The 18,774-nt window shown below is 48.3% G+C and overlaps 2 protein-coding genes and 1 long non-coding RNA gene across 3 annotated transcripts in view; 1 reads left to right on the forward strand and 2 right to left on the reverse strand.

Annotated features, from left to right (window-relative positions):
• Positions 1-7,102, forward strand: part of CCDC81 (coiled-coil domain containing 81) — a 35,294-nt gene extending 28,192 nt beyond the window's left edge. The window contains exons 14-15 of the mRNA XM_083436475.1: positions 4,514-4,639; positions 6,719-7,102. Coding sequence (XP_083292601.1) covers positions 4,514-4,639; positions 6,719-6,860 — 268 coding nt within the window. The 3' untranslated portion in view covers positions 6,861-7,102. The remainder of the gene's footprint in view (positions 1-4,513; positions 4,640-6,718) is intronic.
• A 5,546-nt stretch (positions 7,103-12,648) lies between these two features.
• The window catches only part of LOC310675891, a 96,105-nt gene continuing 89,979 nt past the window's right edge, over positions 12,649-18,774 (reverse strand). The window contains exon 2 of the long non-coding RNA XR_014510287.1: positions 12,649-13,867. This is a non-coding gene — a long non-coding RNA (uncharacterized lncRNA). The remainder of the gene's footprint in view (positions 13,868-18,774) is intronic.
• ME3 (malic enzyme 3) overlaps positions 14,539-18,774 on the reverse strand; it is an 86,317-nt gene continuing 82,081 nt past the window's right edge. Inside the window, exons 14-15 of the mRNA XM_083436522.1 lie at positions 18,660-18,758; positions 14,539-15,274 (exon numbers count right to left, since the gene is read on the reverse strand). Coding sequence (XP_083292648.1) covers positions 15,113-15,274; positions 18,660-18,758 — 261 coding nt within the window. The 3' untranslated portion in view covers positions 14,539-15,112. The remainder of the gene's footprint in view (positions 15,275-18,659; positions 18,759-18,774) is intronic.

The raw sequence follows: 18,774 nt of genomic DNA on the forward strand, positions 1-18,774 counted from the left end.
TGTCAGATTTTGTGGGGAGGGCTAATTTCCAGATGTCTGGCAAGCGGGATGTGTCGTCACGCTTGTTCATGTTGTGAGGGTGTTTCTCTATCTCGATGGCTTCCATGATTATTCTCTTGTGGTGATGTTCCATGTTAAAGAGCAATTTGGAATCTGCAAAATTAATTTCGTGTCCTGTTTCTTTCATGTGTTGGAAAAGAGAGGAAGTTTTTTCTTCTTTTTTGACGGCATTCTTGTGTTCTGCGATCCGTGCATTTATTCGTCTGTTTGTTTGTCCAATGTACGTGGCTGGGCAGACTTTGCAGGGTATTTCATAGACCCCTTGGTTTTCCAACTGAATTTTATCCTTGGGGTTTCTGAGGATATTGGCTATTTTTTGGTTGGTGCAAAAGGCTGTTTTGATATTGTGTTTATGGAGGATTTTGCTAATTTTATCTGTAGTGCCCTTGATATAAGGAAGGAGGGCTATGCCATTGTTTTCTTCTGTGTCTTGGTTTTTGGGGGGTGTTTCTTTTTGGATTAGCTTCGTAACCCTGTTTTGCTGGTATCCATTGGCAATTAACACATTTGAGAGATTCTGTAACTCAGTTGTCAAGTGGTCTTGGTCAGCCAGGCGTTTGGTTCTGGAGATGAGAGTCTTGGCTACGGAGTTTACATATCCCTATGGGATCACCCCTCTCACCGGTCATCGCTAACCTGTACATGGAACACTTTGAAACCAATGCTTTAGACAAGTCAGAACACAAACCCAAACTTTGGCTCAGATATGTTGACGACACCTTTGTAATTTGGCCACACGGGAAGGAAAAACTGGATAGCTTCCTCACACATCTCAACAGCCTACACCCCAAAATACAATTTACTATGGAAATAGAAGCCAACAACCAACTTCCCTTCCTTGACGTCCTAATCTACAAAAAACCTGATGGCTCCCTAGGACACACTATCTACCGGAAAAAAACACACACCAACCGCTACTTACATGCACAATCACACCACCACCCTGCACAAATAAACTCCGTAGCCAAGACTCTCATCTCCAGAACCAAACGCCTGGCTGACCAAGACCACTTGACAACTGAGTTACAGAATCTCTCAAATGTGTTAATTGCCAATGGATACCAGCAAAACAGGGTTACGAAGCTAATCCAAAAAGAAACACCCCCCAAAAACCAAGACACAGAAGAAAACAATGGCATAGCCCTCCTTCCTTATATCAAGGGCACTACAGATAAAATTAGCAAAATCCTCCATAAACACAATATCAAAACAGCCTTTTGCACCAACCAAAAAATAGCCAATATCCTCAGAAACCCCAAGGATAAAATTCAGTTGGAAAACCAAGGGGTCTATGAAATACCCTGCAAAGTCTGCCCAGCCACGTACATTGGACAAACAAACAGACGAATAAATGCACGGATCGCAGAACACAAGAATGCCGTCAAAAAAGAAGAAAAAACTTCCTCTCTTTTCCAACACATGAAAGAAACAGGACACGAAATTAATTTTGCAGATTCCAAATTGCTCTTTAACATGGAACATCACCACAAGAGAATAATCATGGAAGCCATCGAGATAGAGAAACACCCTCACAACATGAACAAGCGTGACGACACATCCCGCTTGCCAGACATCTGGAAATTAGCCCTCCCCACAAAATCTGACACCAGATCCAGAGGCACACAGAACGCCATCACCAATCAACCACACCAGACCCAAACCCAGACCCTCTCCACAGATAAATTACAGACACCATCCAGTAGCCAAACCAGGGTGGCACCTCCGGATGCTGCACCCCCCTGCAATCCCTACACAGATCTGGCTGGCACAGGCCACAAAACCACAGCTCGCCCCTATACACGAAGCCAAGCCAGAGCACAACCAAGTGCAGTACAGCCATCTTCTCAGAAAAACTCTTCACAAAGTTCAAGAGTTCAAGACACGAAGGCTTTAGCAACTAATCCACACCTAATGACCCACCTAAGTGGGATTCAGGAAATCACTCAAGAAATCACTCAAGATATCCCTCAAGTAATTAAGGAACAAAAGAAGAAAAGGCACACTAGCCTGGGAACCTCCTCTCTGCCCAGAACATTGGAGGCTATACACCACACCTCCTCAACAGTATTTATAGGAACTCAAACACTGAGATCCTGCTCTGTTCCAGTAACAAGAAGCCGAAAGCACCAGCCTGAAGATGACGAGTGAGACCTCGTCGAAACGTCGCCTAGACACCCCAACTTTTACACGGGAAGACACCCGAGGACACCAAAACCTGCATTCCTGTACCCGTGAAAATCTACGAAAGCATATATATATATATATATATATCTCATCATCATCATCATTTTTGTTCCCCAAGTAATGTTCTTGTGGAATTTTCTGCATTGGGTGCTGCAATAACTTGACTAGCCTTGAGTATCATGCACTTTGCTTGGGGACGGGGGAGGAATCCTGCAAACTCAGATTCCTAATTGTACTTGCCTTATTTGATTTGGGTGGACTGGATCAGGTCTCGAGTCCACTGTCAAATCTACATTCCTTTACAATGCCTTCCAGTCTTGCTCCTCAGCTTAATCTTTCTGAGGACGATGGAAGTTGCTGTCCAACAATATCTAGGGACCCATAGCTGAAGAACAATTGTCTAGGTCTAGATAATATTGAACTAGATGGACCAATAAGCTGACTTGGTGTAAGGCAAGTTTCCTACACGGTGCCAGATTTACGTATAAGCTAAACAAGCTATAGCTTAGGCCCCCACTCTCTTGGGGCCCCCATATATATTTTTTTAAAAAACTGTTGAATAGTGGGTAGACATGGCAGACGACACAGCGATTTCTCCAAAGCAGCTCTTTATTTTGTAAGCTGGAACAGAACTGAACAGCAATCAGCTCAGCCGGCCTGCTTTTATAGGCAGCCGGCTGTCAACATTGTAGCAACAGCAACCCAGGGTTTCCTGCCTAAAATAACTGACGTGGACCTGAGTGAAAACTATCTACAGTATCCGCTGCTGGCCCAGGGTGAGAACTTCAGTACATAACAAAAACAAAACAATGTACATTTCCAAAATATAAGATAAAATACAAATAGAATAAAACCTACATACAGCAACAGTGTTTGGTGTTGTGTAGGGTCCTATGATGTAAGTAATGGGCCCTGCCTGCTAGCCTGCTCCCTAAAATATCACTGGTTTGCTCATTTTTATATATAGGGTGTGGGACACGGGTGGCGCTGTGGGTTAAACCACTGTGCTGCTTGGGCTTGCCGATCGAAAGCTTGGCGGTTCGAATCCCCGTGACAGGCTGAGCTCCCGTTGTTCAGTCCCAGCTCTTGCCAATCTAGCAGTTCAAAAGTATGCAGTGCAAGTAGATAAATAGGTACCGCTCTGGCGGGAAGGTAAATGGCGTTTCTGTGCTCTGCTCTGGTTCGCCATGCTGGCCACATGACCCAGAAAAACTGTCTGCGGAAGTGGACAAGCGCCGGCTCCCTCAGCCCTGTAAAGCGAGATGAGCGCCGCAACCCCAGAGTCGTTCGTGACGGGACTTAATTGTCAGGGGTCCCTTTACCTTTACCTATATGTAGGGTGCCTACATTCTGCATGGACTGGTTGCACGGCAACATGTGCAAATGGCTTTAGATACATATTAGGTCCCTAAATTACCATATAGCATATATTCAACACAAAAAACAGCGACAATTTGCTGCTGACAAAGGACAGCTGGACATACAGTGGTACCCCGCAAGACGAATTCCTCGGAAGACGAAAAACCCGCTAGAGAAAGGGTTTTTCGTTTTCTGAGGTGCTTCGCAATACGGATTTTTCTAAGGGCTTGCTTCACTAGACGAAACAGCCCTGCCTCTCCTGTCATGGCGATGGTCACTGCACGCACGCATGCTCGCTTCCCTGCTCCTCCGGCTCCCTCCCACCTTCCTGCTGACGGCTCCTCCGGCTCCCTCCCACCTTCCCGCTGACCTTCCGACCTTCCGGCTGCCTTGCGCCACTGCCCACCGCCCTCGCGCGCTCCCCTCAGGAGCCGTTGCCGCCAGCAGCCAGCGTTGCAGCCGGAGTTGTGCTCCTGAGCCCCGCCGCCCTCCAGCAGCCGCACCGCGGTGTCCACAAGGCGCGGGTGAGTCCAAGGACCGGCTGCGGCAGCTGCCCTGCTTCTCCCCACCCCTCCCCGCCGTGGTGCTTCGCAAGACAAAAAAAACTCGCTCTACGAAAAAACTCGCGGAACGAATTAATTTCGTCTTGCGAGGCACCACTGTATGTAAAGGGCCGCATTACCTTCAGTAGCTTAGGGCCTCATCAAACCTAAATCCGGCCCTGCCTACACCCCTAATGGTTTTTTGGAGAGGAAGCTTGTGTGTGCTCTTATTGCAACCCATTGCAAATGTGCAATGTTAGTTTTCTGGTTTTGCACTATTTATTCTAGTGGGGGGAACAGAGCCATGATCTGAAAGGAGCCAGGATCTGACTCTCCCCCCCCCCCCCCCACAACGCTGCCTTTTCTAGGTTGATGGCTGAAAAAGGAGAGCGTCTAGAGAAGATATTCCAGATGAATTTAGCCGTGCAGGAGGACTGGAAGAAGAGTGCTGGGATGAAGAGGCAGCGGGATTACGAAGAGCAGATCTTTAGACGGTAAAGTTCAGCCGACAGCCAAACTCGCCAGCCCCTTCCTTGCCTCTCTCTTGGCTGGGCCGGAGTGCTGCCACTAAGCTGCCATCTGAATGGCAGTGGCGTCTTGGCACTCTGTGGGTGCAGAACGGGGAGTAGCTGAGTCCCACCATCTCCCCAGTGCTAGACTCTCTCTTCCTGGCATTGGTCACCCTCCCAAAATAACCAGGTTCAGTTTCATCCAAGAAGAGACAGTCCCATTGCATCACACAGGACTGGGAATCCTGGGTGATGGCACAGCATCTCTCCCTGCCCATCAAAATTGCTTTCCATGGGGATAGGACAGTGGTGGCAGCCTAGGTGGAAGAATGTGTAGACATCACTGCTGCAACTGAAAATCTGTTCATGTGTCTTGGTCTGTTGTAAGAGGATGTGGAAGGATGTCAGCTGTGATTAGACATGATTAGGCCCCAAGCAAAATTACTCCCCTTCACATTCATCTTTCCCAGTTGCAAACACAGTGGTACCTCAGGTTACAGACGCTTCAGGTTACAGACTCCGCTAACCCAGAAATAGTACCCCGGGTTAAGAACTTTGCTTCAGGATGAGAACAGAAATTGTGCTCCGGCGGTGCAGTGGCAGCAGGAGGCCCTATTAGCTAAAGTGGTGCTTCAGATTAAGAACAGTTTCAGGTTAAGAACAGACCTCCGGAACGAATTAAGTACTTAACCCGAGGTACCACTGTATACGTATCAAGTCCCAACGACTTTATTTTGGAGGGGAGATGATGTTCTAGAAAATGTCAGCTCTGTGTTTGAAATGGGGGTGTGCAACCTTCCTTTAAAGTCTCGTGACATCACTTGCAGCTGATAGTAGTAGTAGTAGTAGTAGTAGTAATAATAATAATATTAATAATAATAATAATAATAATAATAATGACAACAGCAATTGGTGTTGCCCCAGCAACTCTGGGCGGCTTCCAACAGTTAAAAATACATTAAAAGTTTAAAAATATATTATAATTGCCTGTTGCCTTCCTGAAGCTTGTCTTGACCCATGTGATTTTTATTCACCACCTATCAATGTGTCAGCAGCACATGATAATTCCCAGCTGATGGCATAACATCCCATTTTTACTTCCAGAAGGTCCACCCCAGCTCTTCTGTGGCCACTCAGAGTGGCTGGGGCAAAACCTATTATTATTATTATTATTATTATTATTATTATTATTATTATATCAATTGTGGCAATGCCCTGACACACTAAATGTGTCATCATGCATCAAATAAATAATAGCAACCATTAATTTTGCAAAATGGAAAGATCTTTGAAAGGGTGGGGTTTTTTTACCTTAAGATTGGAACAAGGAAACAATTGGCATAGCACTAACCAATCTGAAGTCACAGGCAACATATCCCTGACATTCCCAGAAGTTGGGGAAAAGTTGATGCCTTGATTGTGAGCATCCTCTGATGAAGATAAACACATACATTAAAAATGTTGTTATTTATGTTCCAATGTGGTTCAGAAGACCCTTCAGAGTGGTGGTTTACAGTACGTAAAATGTGTGGCTAGCCTGTGGCACTCCAGATGTTGTTGCACTGCAGCTCCCATCATTCCTGACCATGTTGATGGGAATTGGAGTCTACAGTTCAGCCGCCCTGGCGAAAAATCGTAACAGCATCATTGCTATTCTGAGCTGCCTTATACTGAGACAGGCGTTGGCTTGTTTAGCCTACGATGGTCTATGGCAGTGATGGCCAAGCTCTAGCTGTTTTGGGACTACAACTCCCATCATCCCTAGTGGTCAGGGGTGATGGGAATTGTAGTCCCCAAACAGCTGGAGAGCCAAGTTTGGCCATCACTGGTCTATGCTGAATACCAACAGCTCTCAAGGTATATGATGAGAGGACAATTTCAAGGCTGAAATTGGCGAGGTGCAGGGTGGGAGGTCTCTATAGGTGCCCCCCTTGACAAACCACTTCTATAAACAGGAAACATTTCTGATGAGGTGCAGCCAGGTTTGAGGACAAGGGGCTGGCTGGCATATCCCGTTCGGGGAGCCCATTGCTTTTGCTAATCTCTGTCCCCTTCCCATTACAGCGCTGGTGACAAACTCCTACTGCTTGACCAGTGCGCGAGGTATCGCCGCTGCTATCAGTGTAAGAGGCGCATGAGCAACTGCGGGGAAGCAAATGTTTTAGTGGACAGCAAATACATCCCTGGATCCCGGTTGGTAGTTTGAAGCAACTTCGCTGCTTTGTTTCTTCCCTTGCCCTCTTTCATCTCGCATTTTTTTTTTATCATTCTTTTTTTTTTAAAAAAAGAAAGAAATCCGATCGTGCTGATGTGCTTGATTTGATTCCCGCAGCTCTGTGCAATGCATTCTCCCTATTTCTGCCGCTTTCTGGCTCAAGATTCTTGTTCCCCTAGCTTCTGTATGTTTTTATGGAGAATTATGTTGAATTAAAAAAGACTTGGAAGTGCTCTCTGGTAGTATCCTGCTTGCTTTGGTGCCAAATATGAGTAGCCAAGCTTTCAAATTTACACAGAAACCATTTTATTATGTTTTCAGCTGACAAAGTTTACAGTGGCAGATTCCTGGGGCAAGTCATATTTAAACTGGACACCATTGCATTTTTGTAATCAGTTTTAATAGACTTGCGCAGACGCACAGCATACTTACATGTGATTAGCTGTTGAGTTACAAAATCATTATCCTGGCAGCCACTGCCTTGTGCTTCTTCGCAGCTTATAAGAACCAACACATTCGTCTTTGTCTGAGGTTTTCAGTAATAAAACAAACACCACATTCTAAGTGCTTTAATGCAGGATTACATACGCAGCGTGACCAACAGTCTCCATCAGATCGCTATTTGATGAAAGGACAATGGCAAGAATGGCTGGTGGCTCATTTGAGATAGCAGCTGACTAGATCGAGAAGCTCCATTTTTTATTCCGAGAAAGTGCATTACTTGGGAAACAGTTTAGGGAAGTTTTTAATATCTAACGCTGTACTGTTTTACTGTTTTTAACACTTGATTGGGAGCTGCCCAGAGTGGCTGGGGGTGGCAGAGGAAAGTTAGGCATGCCTTTCAAAAACTGAAATAGAGCAAGGGCAGCTTTGTTAAGGAACGTAAAAAACAGGCTACTTCTCCATGAGAGGGCAGAGATGACTCATTGCCCACAGTGCAGCTACAGGCGTCTTGTGACAGTCTTATTGGTGTTGCCAGGCAGAACTGGCACTGAAGCTGGGTAGATAAGGGGCTCAGGTTACTGCATTTGGTGTGGCTGGGCAGTGGGATAATTCAAGTGAGACAGCGCGGAGCAGTTTGAAGAACAGGAACTGCGGAAAAGACTGCAGACTTTGTGAAGAGTTGCAGGACTTCGAAGCAATGGATCTAAAGACTTGACACAGTGAGGACTTTGAAGCAGCGAGCCCTCTCTGGGCTCAGAGAGAGAAGACTACATGTAACATCCGTAAATAGTGTGGATGTATTGTGGTGTTGACCTAGTAAAGACAATTCTGCAAAATGGCCGTTTTCCGTGACGAATTTAACAGCTTGACTGAGATTACGTACACATACACCCAACCAGCTTTTCCTGGCATGGAAACAAAAAGTTGCAGAAAGCATCAACCACTTTATTTCCTTCATATCAGGCTACTGTTAAGGGCATAAAAGACTCAAAGGGCGGGGAGATTACTAACTGGAGGTGGAGTGAAAGTTTCTCAGTTAAGTTTCAGTCTTATTGGTGACTTGAATTTCACTGAGGTAAAATTCGTGAGTGTGTCTGGGAATAATTCCTTCTGCCCCCGATGAACCTCCAACTCTTTCTATTTCTCCTTCCTTCCTTTTTTAATATAAAAAAGAGCAACTTTCTACCATTTGTAGAATCTGAGATCTGAGGTAAAATGTACAGGGATTATTGTTGTTGTAAGAAACTAGCCTGCTCTGCCCTTTTGGTGCTGCCTGTGAATGGAGCATCAAAGGAAAACAAGCCCAGCTGTTTGTGGAGAGAAAACACAAATAAACTTAGTGCCCACTTCACCAAGTAGCTTTTCTGTGGCACTATCCTACGTGCCTGTCATCACAGAACTATAGAATTGGAAGGGTCATCTATTCCAACCCCCTGCATCTGTATGTGTGAATGCAGCCCTGTTGTGCCACAATTCGGGTGGGCTGAGGCCCTCCATCAAGTGGCACTGACAGTCTTTAGACCAGAGGTTGGCAACCTAAGGCCCATGGGCCAGAAGTGGCCCATGAGGGTCGCTTAACCAGCCCATAAGCCGCCCCCAAACTGAGCTGCCCACTTGGCAAGTCCCCACGCGCTGTGCTAAACTGGAGCAGCACAGCATGGGGACTCTCTTTTGCGGCTCTGGAAATCGCGGGTGTGCATGTCTGTGGTGCTGGAAATCGCTTCTGCTCATGCCTAGATGCCGAAAATTGCTTCTGCTCAGGCACAATTTTTGGCGTCTGGGCATGCGCAAAGTGATTTCTGGCGTTGTGGACATGTGCAGACGCGATTTCTGGTGTTGCGCTGCGCCAGTCTGGCCCACAGAGGATCTCTGTGGGAGTGATCCGGCCCATGCCTGGTAAGCCTTGCCGACCCCTGCTTTAGCCGGTACGCAATGACAGTAGGCAGTGGCGTAGCGTGGGTTGTCAGCACCCGGGGCAAGGCAAGTAATTTGCGCCCCCCCCGCTGCACTGTCCCTCCCCCAGATAGTCCCTCGCTCTCTCTCCGCACCGCACCGCACACCTGGCACCCTCCCCTCCACAGTGGGCAGTGACCCGGTCACTCGGATCGGATTCGCACAGCCAGCACTGCAGTGAGAGAGAGTGAGTGAGCCAGGTAGGGGCAGAGAGCTGCGAGTGCGAGCGTGCAGTGGCATAGCGTGGGTTTTCTGAGCTTGCACAGAGTGCTTTTCCTCCCTATGGGCAGAGCCAGCTTGCTCCTAAATACCTGAGCTCTATAGTTAGAGACTCACCATTTCCCCAGTTGGCTTGGCCCCCAATTTCTCTTACTATAGAATTTGGGGCTGGTGGTGGAGGAAATCATTATTCTTCCCCCTTGCTACCCCCCCCAAAGCATAAGAGAGGGACTCCCAAGAAGGTGAAGCGGGATTTCACCCCAGGGTATCTCGGAAGCCCCTCGAGGCAGCGACGCTTCCACCCCTTGGAAACAGCAGGAAGGGAGAGCGCTCTTGTGCCCTGGTCCTGCTTTGAGTGCTTCTCATTGACGCGTCTGCTTGGCCACTCTAGATGGGCCCTTGTGGCCTTGATCCAGTATCCGGGTCCTTCTTCGGAAACAGCAAGCGCCTCCTAAGCATGTGCAGAGCGCCTCCCTCCGCCCCCACCACGTGGCGCTCAGCCTGCGTGGGGGCAGGCCCTTTGCGTCACACGCGCTTGGCAATCCCCGGCACCTCTCCTCTCCTCTCTCTCTCCCTGGAGAAATGAAGCAGTGACCCGACAAGGAGTAGCAAAGGATGGGCGTGTTTCGTCCCTGATCCGGATGAGATCAAGGCGCCGGCAACAGGAAGGAGGCGGGGGAGAAGCAGGAGCAGGCCAGCCAGGGCTGCTCCAGACCCCTGATCTCTCCCATCGCCGCTGGAGGGGTCATGGAGGCACTGAGCCCGGGAGGCGGGCAGCCAGTCAGGGCGCATGCACCTACCCCACCTCTCTGCGCCCAGGCGCGCTGCTCTCTCCAGCTTCCTCCCTGCCGGGCCAGCGGCTCTGCCTCCACCTCTTCCTTTGCCTCTTTGAGCTGCTTAATTCCCAGCAAGCGATTAGCAGGCTCGGATTGGATCCTGCGGCAGGCAGGCGGCGCCTCCACCTCCTCCTCCTCCCGGCTTTGCTGCTCCACCTCCTCCTCCTCCTGGCTTTGCTGCTGCTGCTGCGCAGCTCTTTTCCCTCCACCGACGGCGCGCTGCGCCTTGGAGAGAGGTTCCCGCTTCCTCGAGGGGGGCCGGCCAAACGGAGACGACGACCCCCCACCCCAACCAAGCCTCGATTGCTTGTCCCTTCCCTCTGGACTCGCGCCCCCCCAAATGTTGCGCCCGGTGCAGCTCGCACCCCTGGCACCCCCCACGCTACGCCACTGACAGTAGGTAAATGATAAACCAAATGGGAAGTTCATTTCAATACGATTTTCACTCTGCGTTTCAAGTGCCCCCAATCATAGTTACAGACTTGAGAACAGACACGCTGTGAGCTCAATCACATACAGCCATTACAAGCACCTGCAAATAGCTTCTTCCTTTTCATATTAAATGCCAGAAGCGCTGTGTGTGTGTGTGTGTGTGTGTGTGTGTGTATTCTTATAATTCTCGTTCTAATTCAGGCATGGCACTTAAAAGAAATTTAGAATTAACGCAATCACACCGGGAAGCAAAAGATCTTGAACAGGTCAACTGGAGTTACAAAAGGGTTTTGTTGTCTGCAGCCTGGCATTTGCAGAAAATTACTGACTATCTGAAATACTGGTTTTTAAAAAGAAGCAGCCTACAGCACTGTTATTTGGTGAGATGCAATTTAGTTTAAAAGGTGATTGCACTGTGATTATAATTCACCCCTAGTTGATTTCTTTTATTGTGTTAAAAACAGCCTATAGTTCATGTTCTCTTTTAAAAGTCCTGCAAATTCATATGATGGCAGATGTGTACTCTGTCTTCTGGAACCTGAGTCTTTATAACTCTGAAAGCTATTCTTATTCATGGAGCTAGAAACTTGTAATCCTTCAGGAATCATAGAGTTGGAAGGAACCCAGAGCTGGAAGTCCTACTCCCTTCAATACAGGAATGTGCAGCTGTCCCTTACAGGGATCGAACCTGCAACCTTGACGTTGTCAGCACCATGCTCTAACCAACTGAGCTACCCAGCTATCCCAGCAGGGGGAAATGTAGGCACCAAATGACCCATTTGCCAGGCTACAACTCCAGCTCAAGGCGAGGAGCTCCAGGGACAGCAATTCTCTCTTCCTGCTTCCGGCAAACATATTATTGGATTCCATTTTTAAAGATTAAAGACCCGAGTTTCTAGTCCTGTTGCCAGTTGGAACCAATTATTGGTACTTAGGTGTTAGCAGAGAGTTAGTGCTAAGTTGCAAACGCTCCGACTCTTTGTGAGCCAGTGGCTGCAAAAGGAGATGTTTTTGATGAAAGTGGGGTGTTTCAGACAGGGGGATGGACGGCGACAAGAAAAATTCCCCTGTATCTTTTAAAAAATAATGGATACTGTTTGGCTGACTTTGCATGCAGCAGCTGCCCTGCTAGTGGCAGATATGATGTTCTCCCACAATGCCCACGGCCCATCTCCTCACTTGCACAATACCTCTGGAATAACACTGCATCCTGGTATTGCGTTGTTACCAGTGCGGTACTGAAGGAGAACAGAGCAATCACTAGACTTCTGCGAGCAGGACACTTACCGTTTGCAGGAAAACTTACATCTTTGAAAGGTCACAAAATGAACACAAGACACTGTTGCAGGCACCGTTCATCTGCATCAATCTCCACGCCCATTAAAAGGTAAAGGTAGAGGTACCCCTGCCCGTACGGGCCAGTCTTGACAGACTCTAGGGTTGTGTGCCCATCTCACTCAAAGAGGCCGGGGGCCAGCGCTGTCCGGAGACACTTCCGGGTCACGTGGCCAGCGTGACATCGCTGCTCTGGCGAGCCAGAGCCGCACACGGAAACGCCGTTTACCTTCCCGCTGGCAAGCGGTCCCTATTTATCTACTTGCACCCGAGAGTGCTTTCGAACTGCTAGGTTGGCAGGCGCTGGGACCGAACAATGGGAGCGCACCCCGCCGCGGGGATTCGAACCGCCAACCTTTCGATCAGCAAGCCCTAGGCGCTGAGGCTTTAACCCACAGCGCCACCCGCCACCCACAGCGCCACCCGCGTCCACGCCCATTAATTTCCCCCCAATTTCCTCCTGTTCCGGAATTTGTGCTTCCTCTCCTCGTGTTCTCCCTGCCCACTGCCCATTTTATCATTCCTCTTGTGGAGGGAAAAAAAGATGCCAAAAACTTCGGTTCAGATTTAGCAGGCTCAGAAACAGCTGCTACAATTATTCTCTCTTGGTTTTGGTGCCATAAATCGCATCCAAGGCAAGACTCAAGACAGAAGTGTTCATGGCTTTCAGGTACAGAATACCACTGAGTAACACCAGTTACAGAATCATAGACTTGGAAGGGACCTCAAGGGTCATCTAGCCCAACCCCCTGCAATGCAGGAATCTCGACATACGGTCCATCCAATTTGAAACCACACCAGAACCTGCTTAGCTTTGCAGTTGTTGCTAGGGAACAACAACGAGGGGAGAGGCTGTTGCTTTCATATCCTGCTTATGGGCTTCTTGATAGCATCTGATTGGCTACGGTTATAAAAGCAGTATGTTGGATACGTGGAACTTTGATCTGACTAAACAGGGCTCTCATTATGGATAGCAAACTTTTGAATGAATGAATGGCCAGCGATACTAAGCACTATTCAAACGGGGCTCCTGCGTCAGGTATAAATGCTCCATGCGATTTCCCCATGCACGCTTCCTCCTATCAAATCCAAGCACCATGATACTTTGGGTACTGCCTTGCGTTCAGTAAAATAAACAACATTTAAAAATAAAACTGTAGTCCCTGAGGTTAAAATTTCATCGTTGTAGCTGATACTCTGCAGAACGTATCCTGCCATGAGGACAGCCTCGCAAAGGAATCACCAACACTTCGCAAGACCTGGTACCAAATGATATTTGTCAGAATTGAGGGAAAATATGAAGGGGGAAGGGGACTGCTGGCGCAGAACAGCAAGCGATCGCCTATATTTGCTGCAGTTACAATAAGATGCTGTTTCCGCTCAGAACCAGCCAAGTTGCTTTTTCAACAGAACTTGTTAGCAGCGGTTGCAAAAGCGGTGTTAAGAAAGGGCAATGTAATGCATTTACCTCCATTACTTTCCCCAGTGTAAGCATATCTGTGCACACTTTCCCCTAATAAATATGCCAGGTTTTGGTTAGAGAATTGCATCTCAAAATCTGGAGAAGTTCAATTTAAAAATAAAATTAAATTAATTTGTTGGACAAGGGAGTCCGTTCCACTACAGAACACCTCAGGCTGTCAGAAAGTTATGCCTGAGGTTCAGTCGGAATCTCCTTGAAGCCATTGGTTTTTGTCCTATCCTCCAGAGCAGGAGAAAACAACCTTGCTCCAGCTTTCATGTGACTTGAGATATTTGAAGATGGCTATCGTATCTCCTCTCTTTCCAGGCTAAACAAACCCAGCTCCCTCAACTGTTCCTCATAAGGCTTGGTTTCCAGACCCTTGGTCATCTTGGTTGCCTTCTTCTGCACGCCTTCCAGCTTGTCGTCTGATAACTCTTGCAACAGCCTCCATCTCACTGCAGCAGTGGCAGTGATTGCTTTGTGGTTGAGAGGGGGGAGAAATTTGTTTTGGTTCACATTTCAATGGAGAGCTACCAAAATTTCACTCTAGCCCAATGGTTGCATTTGACTTGAACTGATTTTATAATGAATTGATTTTAGAATGTTACTGTTGTTAGCTGCTCTGAGCTCGGCTTTGGCTGGGGAGGGCGGAATATAAATAAAAATTTATTATTATTATTATTATTATTATTATTATTATTATTATTATTATTATTATTACTGAATCAAAGACAGCTATCCTTTTAAATCTGAACTTCTCTTGAGTTTTGTGGTGCACTGCTCCAACCGACCAATGTGTATAAGAATACCAATATCAGGAGAAAGTGTGCATTTTAAAATGCATCAATTAAAATAAGGTACAAAATGCATTCTGTTAGGGGCAAATGCTTGCAGAAATGCGTATATAAGGCAAAATTGCATACAAGAATGTGTATATCAGGAAAAATATGATGGATTTCTGTGTGGCCTTTTTTTTATTAAAAAAAAGCCACAAACTGATGTGGAATTGTGGGGAACTGAGCTTAGGAATGGGGGGGGGGGGGAGATGCGAAAGAAAGTGAAATTGACAGATTTGGCCACGTCCCTAGTTGTAAGGCCTCTCAGCCACTGCTATTATGGGGTTTACTGGAGTTCTGTTCCAAGCACTAACACTGGGAAGGGCAAGTGGGGTTATGCCAGAGCTGTGGGGCATTTTGGGGGACGGCGTCCACACTGCAGAACGTTTCCCCAAAGTTGTGGCATGCGCTTAAACTAAGAGAGGGAAGACAAAAGGATGGAGCCATCTTGTGCCGACTTCAACGTGTCAGTGCATTTGTTTGGGAACGCAAATGGCCCCTGTTGCGTCATTTCCGGCTCAGGTATGTGTGCGTTTTTCTTTGAAAAGAAAGGAAGAACGGAAAAATGGCACCAAGGAAAGATGGGCGCTTGCTCAACCCCCCTCCATCTATAAGCTGAGGAATCTATAAGCTTGAAGACCTACTGATATCCGAGGTGCTAGAAATGGGAGCATCTTAAGGATCAGAGTCTCTTTAAGACCAAAAGAGAGAGCGAGAGGAACATCAAATGTTTTGAGTCTGCATGGCTTCCTGCGGCCACCGGTAATTATCAATAACGAAGGAATCGTAGTCAGGGCTGTAGATGAGGGATTTGACAAAGGCTTCTTTGTCTTCCGGTTCCGGGTACCAGGAGGCCAAGTTGTTTTTGTAGGCATAGTCGACAACCTAAAAGCAAGAGAAAGACGAGAAGGAATAGGGTGGCTTCCTCCAATCTGGTGCCTTCAAGATACTTTGGTGCAAAATGTCTGGGGGGGCCCAGGATCGGGAAGGTTGGCATTGGAAGTTGGGTTTGGACCCAGGCGACTGAGCCTCAAATTCCTACTCAATTATCAAGCTCACTCAGCGGCTGCGTAGGGCATCCCAATGGCTGAAGCAGAGATTAAGCGACGTCTAGAAGGATCTTGCTCCTGTGTTAGGACTTGCAGAAGGAATATAAAGTGTTGTCAACTGCTCAGCTATGAACAGGTTGAGCTTCATTTGCGTAACTTACAAAGGCCACCAAATCAAGCTTTGCACAATGCAGAATTTTTTATATTTTATATCATTCATGTATTTTTTCATATTTTATACCACTCATTCATGTGTGTGTGTGTAAATTTTATTGTTCGTGTCTTAAGTGGTATACAAATCTTGTTAAATACATATGTGTGCACACAGCACATATACCGTATTTTTTGCTCTATAAGATGCACCAAGCCACAAGACGCACCTAGTTTTTGGAGGAGGAAAACAAGAAAAAAAATATTCTGAATCTCAGAAGCCAGAACAGCAAGAGGGTTCGCTGCGCAGTGAAAGCAGCAATCCCTCTTGCTGTTCTGGCTTCTGGGATAGCTGCGCAGCCTGCATTCGCTCCATAAGACGCACACACATTTCCCCTTACTTTTTAGGAGGGAAAAAGTGAGTCTTATAGAGCAAAAAATACGGTATTTATTGTTATAGGTTTCACACAAACACTCCCAGTTACTGTCACAAACTGATCCAATCTTCTATCCACTAGGCCACACGCTCTGGCCATGGGGATTGTACTGTGCTGGGCATTTTTTTTTTTTTTAATGGGAGGCCCATGCATGCCTATTTTATCCACACCCATTCCATGGACTGGAGAGCCATTGAGAGGCTGTGTGGTGGGGATTAAATGAGGAGGGGGAGAACCATCAGCTTCAAGGAAAAAAAGGTGGACTATAAATGCAATAAACAAATAAACCAGAGAACTAGCTTTATGCACCCTCCCTCCTAAAACATTGCGGAGCCTTTACTCTGACATGTTTAAATGTTCTTCCATCAGCGGTTCTAGAGGGGAGATCCCCCTAAATCCCCTCTTGTGAACCACCCGGGAGATCTATGGGTATAGGGCGGTATACAAATTATTATAATAATAAAGGTAAAGGGACCCCTCCCCATTAGGTCCAGTCATGGCTAACTCTGGGGTTGCGGCGCTCATCTCGCTTTATTGGCCAAGGGAGCCGGCGTACAGCTTCCGGGTCATGTGGCTGGCATGACTATGCCACTTCTGGTGAACCAGAGCAGCGCACGGAAACACCATTTACCTTCCTGCTAGAACGGTACCTATTTATCTACTTGCACTTTGACGTGCTTTTAAACTGCTAGGTTGGCAGGAGCAGGGACCAAGCAACAGGAATAGTAAATAGTAATATATGCAGAGGTAGAATCAATAACCCATGCTCTTACATATTGCTCTTTTCATTGTGCTATATCTAAGATTTTTATTGAACCCTTTTAATGAAAATTCCCAGGACAATCGGATGGCATTCTATGCTTCTCTAACTCCTTTCAGATCAGAAGGCATCCAATTCTCCCAGGGTGGCTAAACATTCTTCGGCAGCATGTAAAACTCAACAGGGACTGGTTTTAGTAAACTTGTTGTTATGTTCTTTGTGCCTGGTGTTTTATAGTAGCCTGGTCAATTTGTATATCGCCCTATAGTACAATACAGTTGTTAGCAATTTTATTGCTATGGTTTTCTCTTTTGGTGTTACTCTATATATTTTTGTGTGCTGGTCACTGACTGTGATAACGAGTTTTATTGATTTTAACCCATATCCACATTTATGCGACTAGACTGCTGTTCGCAAGGGGCTACGCCCACCAATGCTCAGCAGGGAAGCGAGAGGATCTCGTCGAGTCCTAAGCTGATCGCCTCTTACGTGTGTGTAGCGAGTTGGTGGTGCTTAAACAGTGCTGTTTATGCCTGTCAGGTAAGCCTGCACCCTAGTATTTAAGTACCATTTTGCAAGGTACTTGCAAGATACCGTATTTTTCGCCCTATAGGACGCACTTTTTCCCCTCCAAAAATGAAGGGGAAATCTGGGTGCGTCCTATGGGGCGAATGCAGGCTTCGCGGACCTCTCCGCAAACAGCAGGAGCGCTCCCGCTGCTGGCGGAGAGGTGCCTGCATGCTGAAGCCTGCACGCGCTGAGCTCAGCGCGTCCAGGCTTCGCGGACCTCTCCGCAAACAGCAGGAGCGCTCCCGCTGCTGGCGGAGAGGTGCCTGCATGCGGAAGCCTGCGCGCGCTGAGCTCAGCGCGTCCAGGCTTCGCGGACCTCTCCGCTAGCAGCGGGATCGCTCCCGCTGCTGGCGGAGAGGTGCCTGCATGCGGAAGCCTGCGCGCGCTGAGCTCAGCGCGTCCAGGCTTCGCGGACCTCTCCGCCAGCAGCGGGATCGCTCCCGCTGCTGGCGGAGAGGTGCCTGCATGCGGAAGCCTGCGCGCGCTGAGCTCAGCGCGTCCAGGCTTCGCGGACCTCTCCGCCAGCAGCGGGATCGCTCCCGCTGCTGGCGGAGAGGTGCCTGCATGCGGAAGCCTGCGCGCGCTGAGCTCAGCGCGTCCAGGCTTCGCGGACCTCTCCGCCAGCAGCGGGATCGCTCCCGCTGCTGGCGGAGAGGTGCCTGCATGCGGAAGCCTGCGCGCGCTGAGCTCAGCGCGTCCAGGCTTCGCGGACCTCTCCGCCAGCAGCGGGATCGCTCCCGCTGCTGGCGGAGAGGTGCCTGCATGCGGAAGCCTGCGCGCGCTGAGCTCAGCGCGTCCAGGCTTCGCGGACCTCTCCGCCAGCAGCGGGATCGCTCCCGCTGCTGGCGGAGAGGTGCCTGCATGCGGAAGCCTGCGCGCGCTGAGCTCAGCGCGTCCAGGCTTCGCGGACCTCTCCGCTAGCAGCGGGAGCGCTCCCGCTGCTGGCGGAGAGGTGCCTGCATGCGGAAGCCTGCGCGCGCTGAGCTCAGCGCGTCCAGGCTTCGCGGACCTCTCCGCTAGCAGCGGGAGCCAGCACTGGGCTCCCACGGCTTGCAGAGAGCTGCCTGTTTGGGGGCTGGGGTCGGGGGAAGCTCGGGCTTCCCCAACCCCGCGCCTGGGGGGGAAATAATTTTTTTCCTTTATTTCCCCCCCAAAAAACTAGGTGCGCCTTATGGGACGGTGCGTCCTATAGGGCGAAAAATACGGTACTTGCAAAAAGCCAGAGGGACCATTTTGTTTTCAAGAGGAAGGCCTCCGATGTACCATTTCAACCTCGCCAAATTGGAAAAGGCCACGAAACTTACTTTGACAGCGATTTTTAAGGAGACATCTCGAATGGAGCTCAGAGGCGGATACAACCTTCCTTCTGCAAGATTCTCTTCAGTGACCTCTTCTGCGATCGACTAGCAAGGGGAGGAA

This window comes from Podarcis tiliguerta (genome assembly GCF_965153285.1).
Source record: "Podarcis tiliguerta genome assembly, chromosome: 4".
NCBI lineage: Eukaryota > Metazoa > Chordata > Lepidosauria > Squamata > Lacertidae > Podarcis > Podarcis tiliguerta.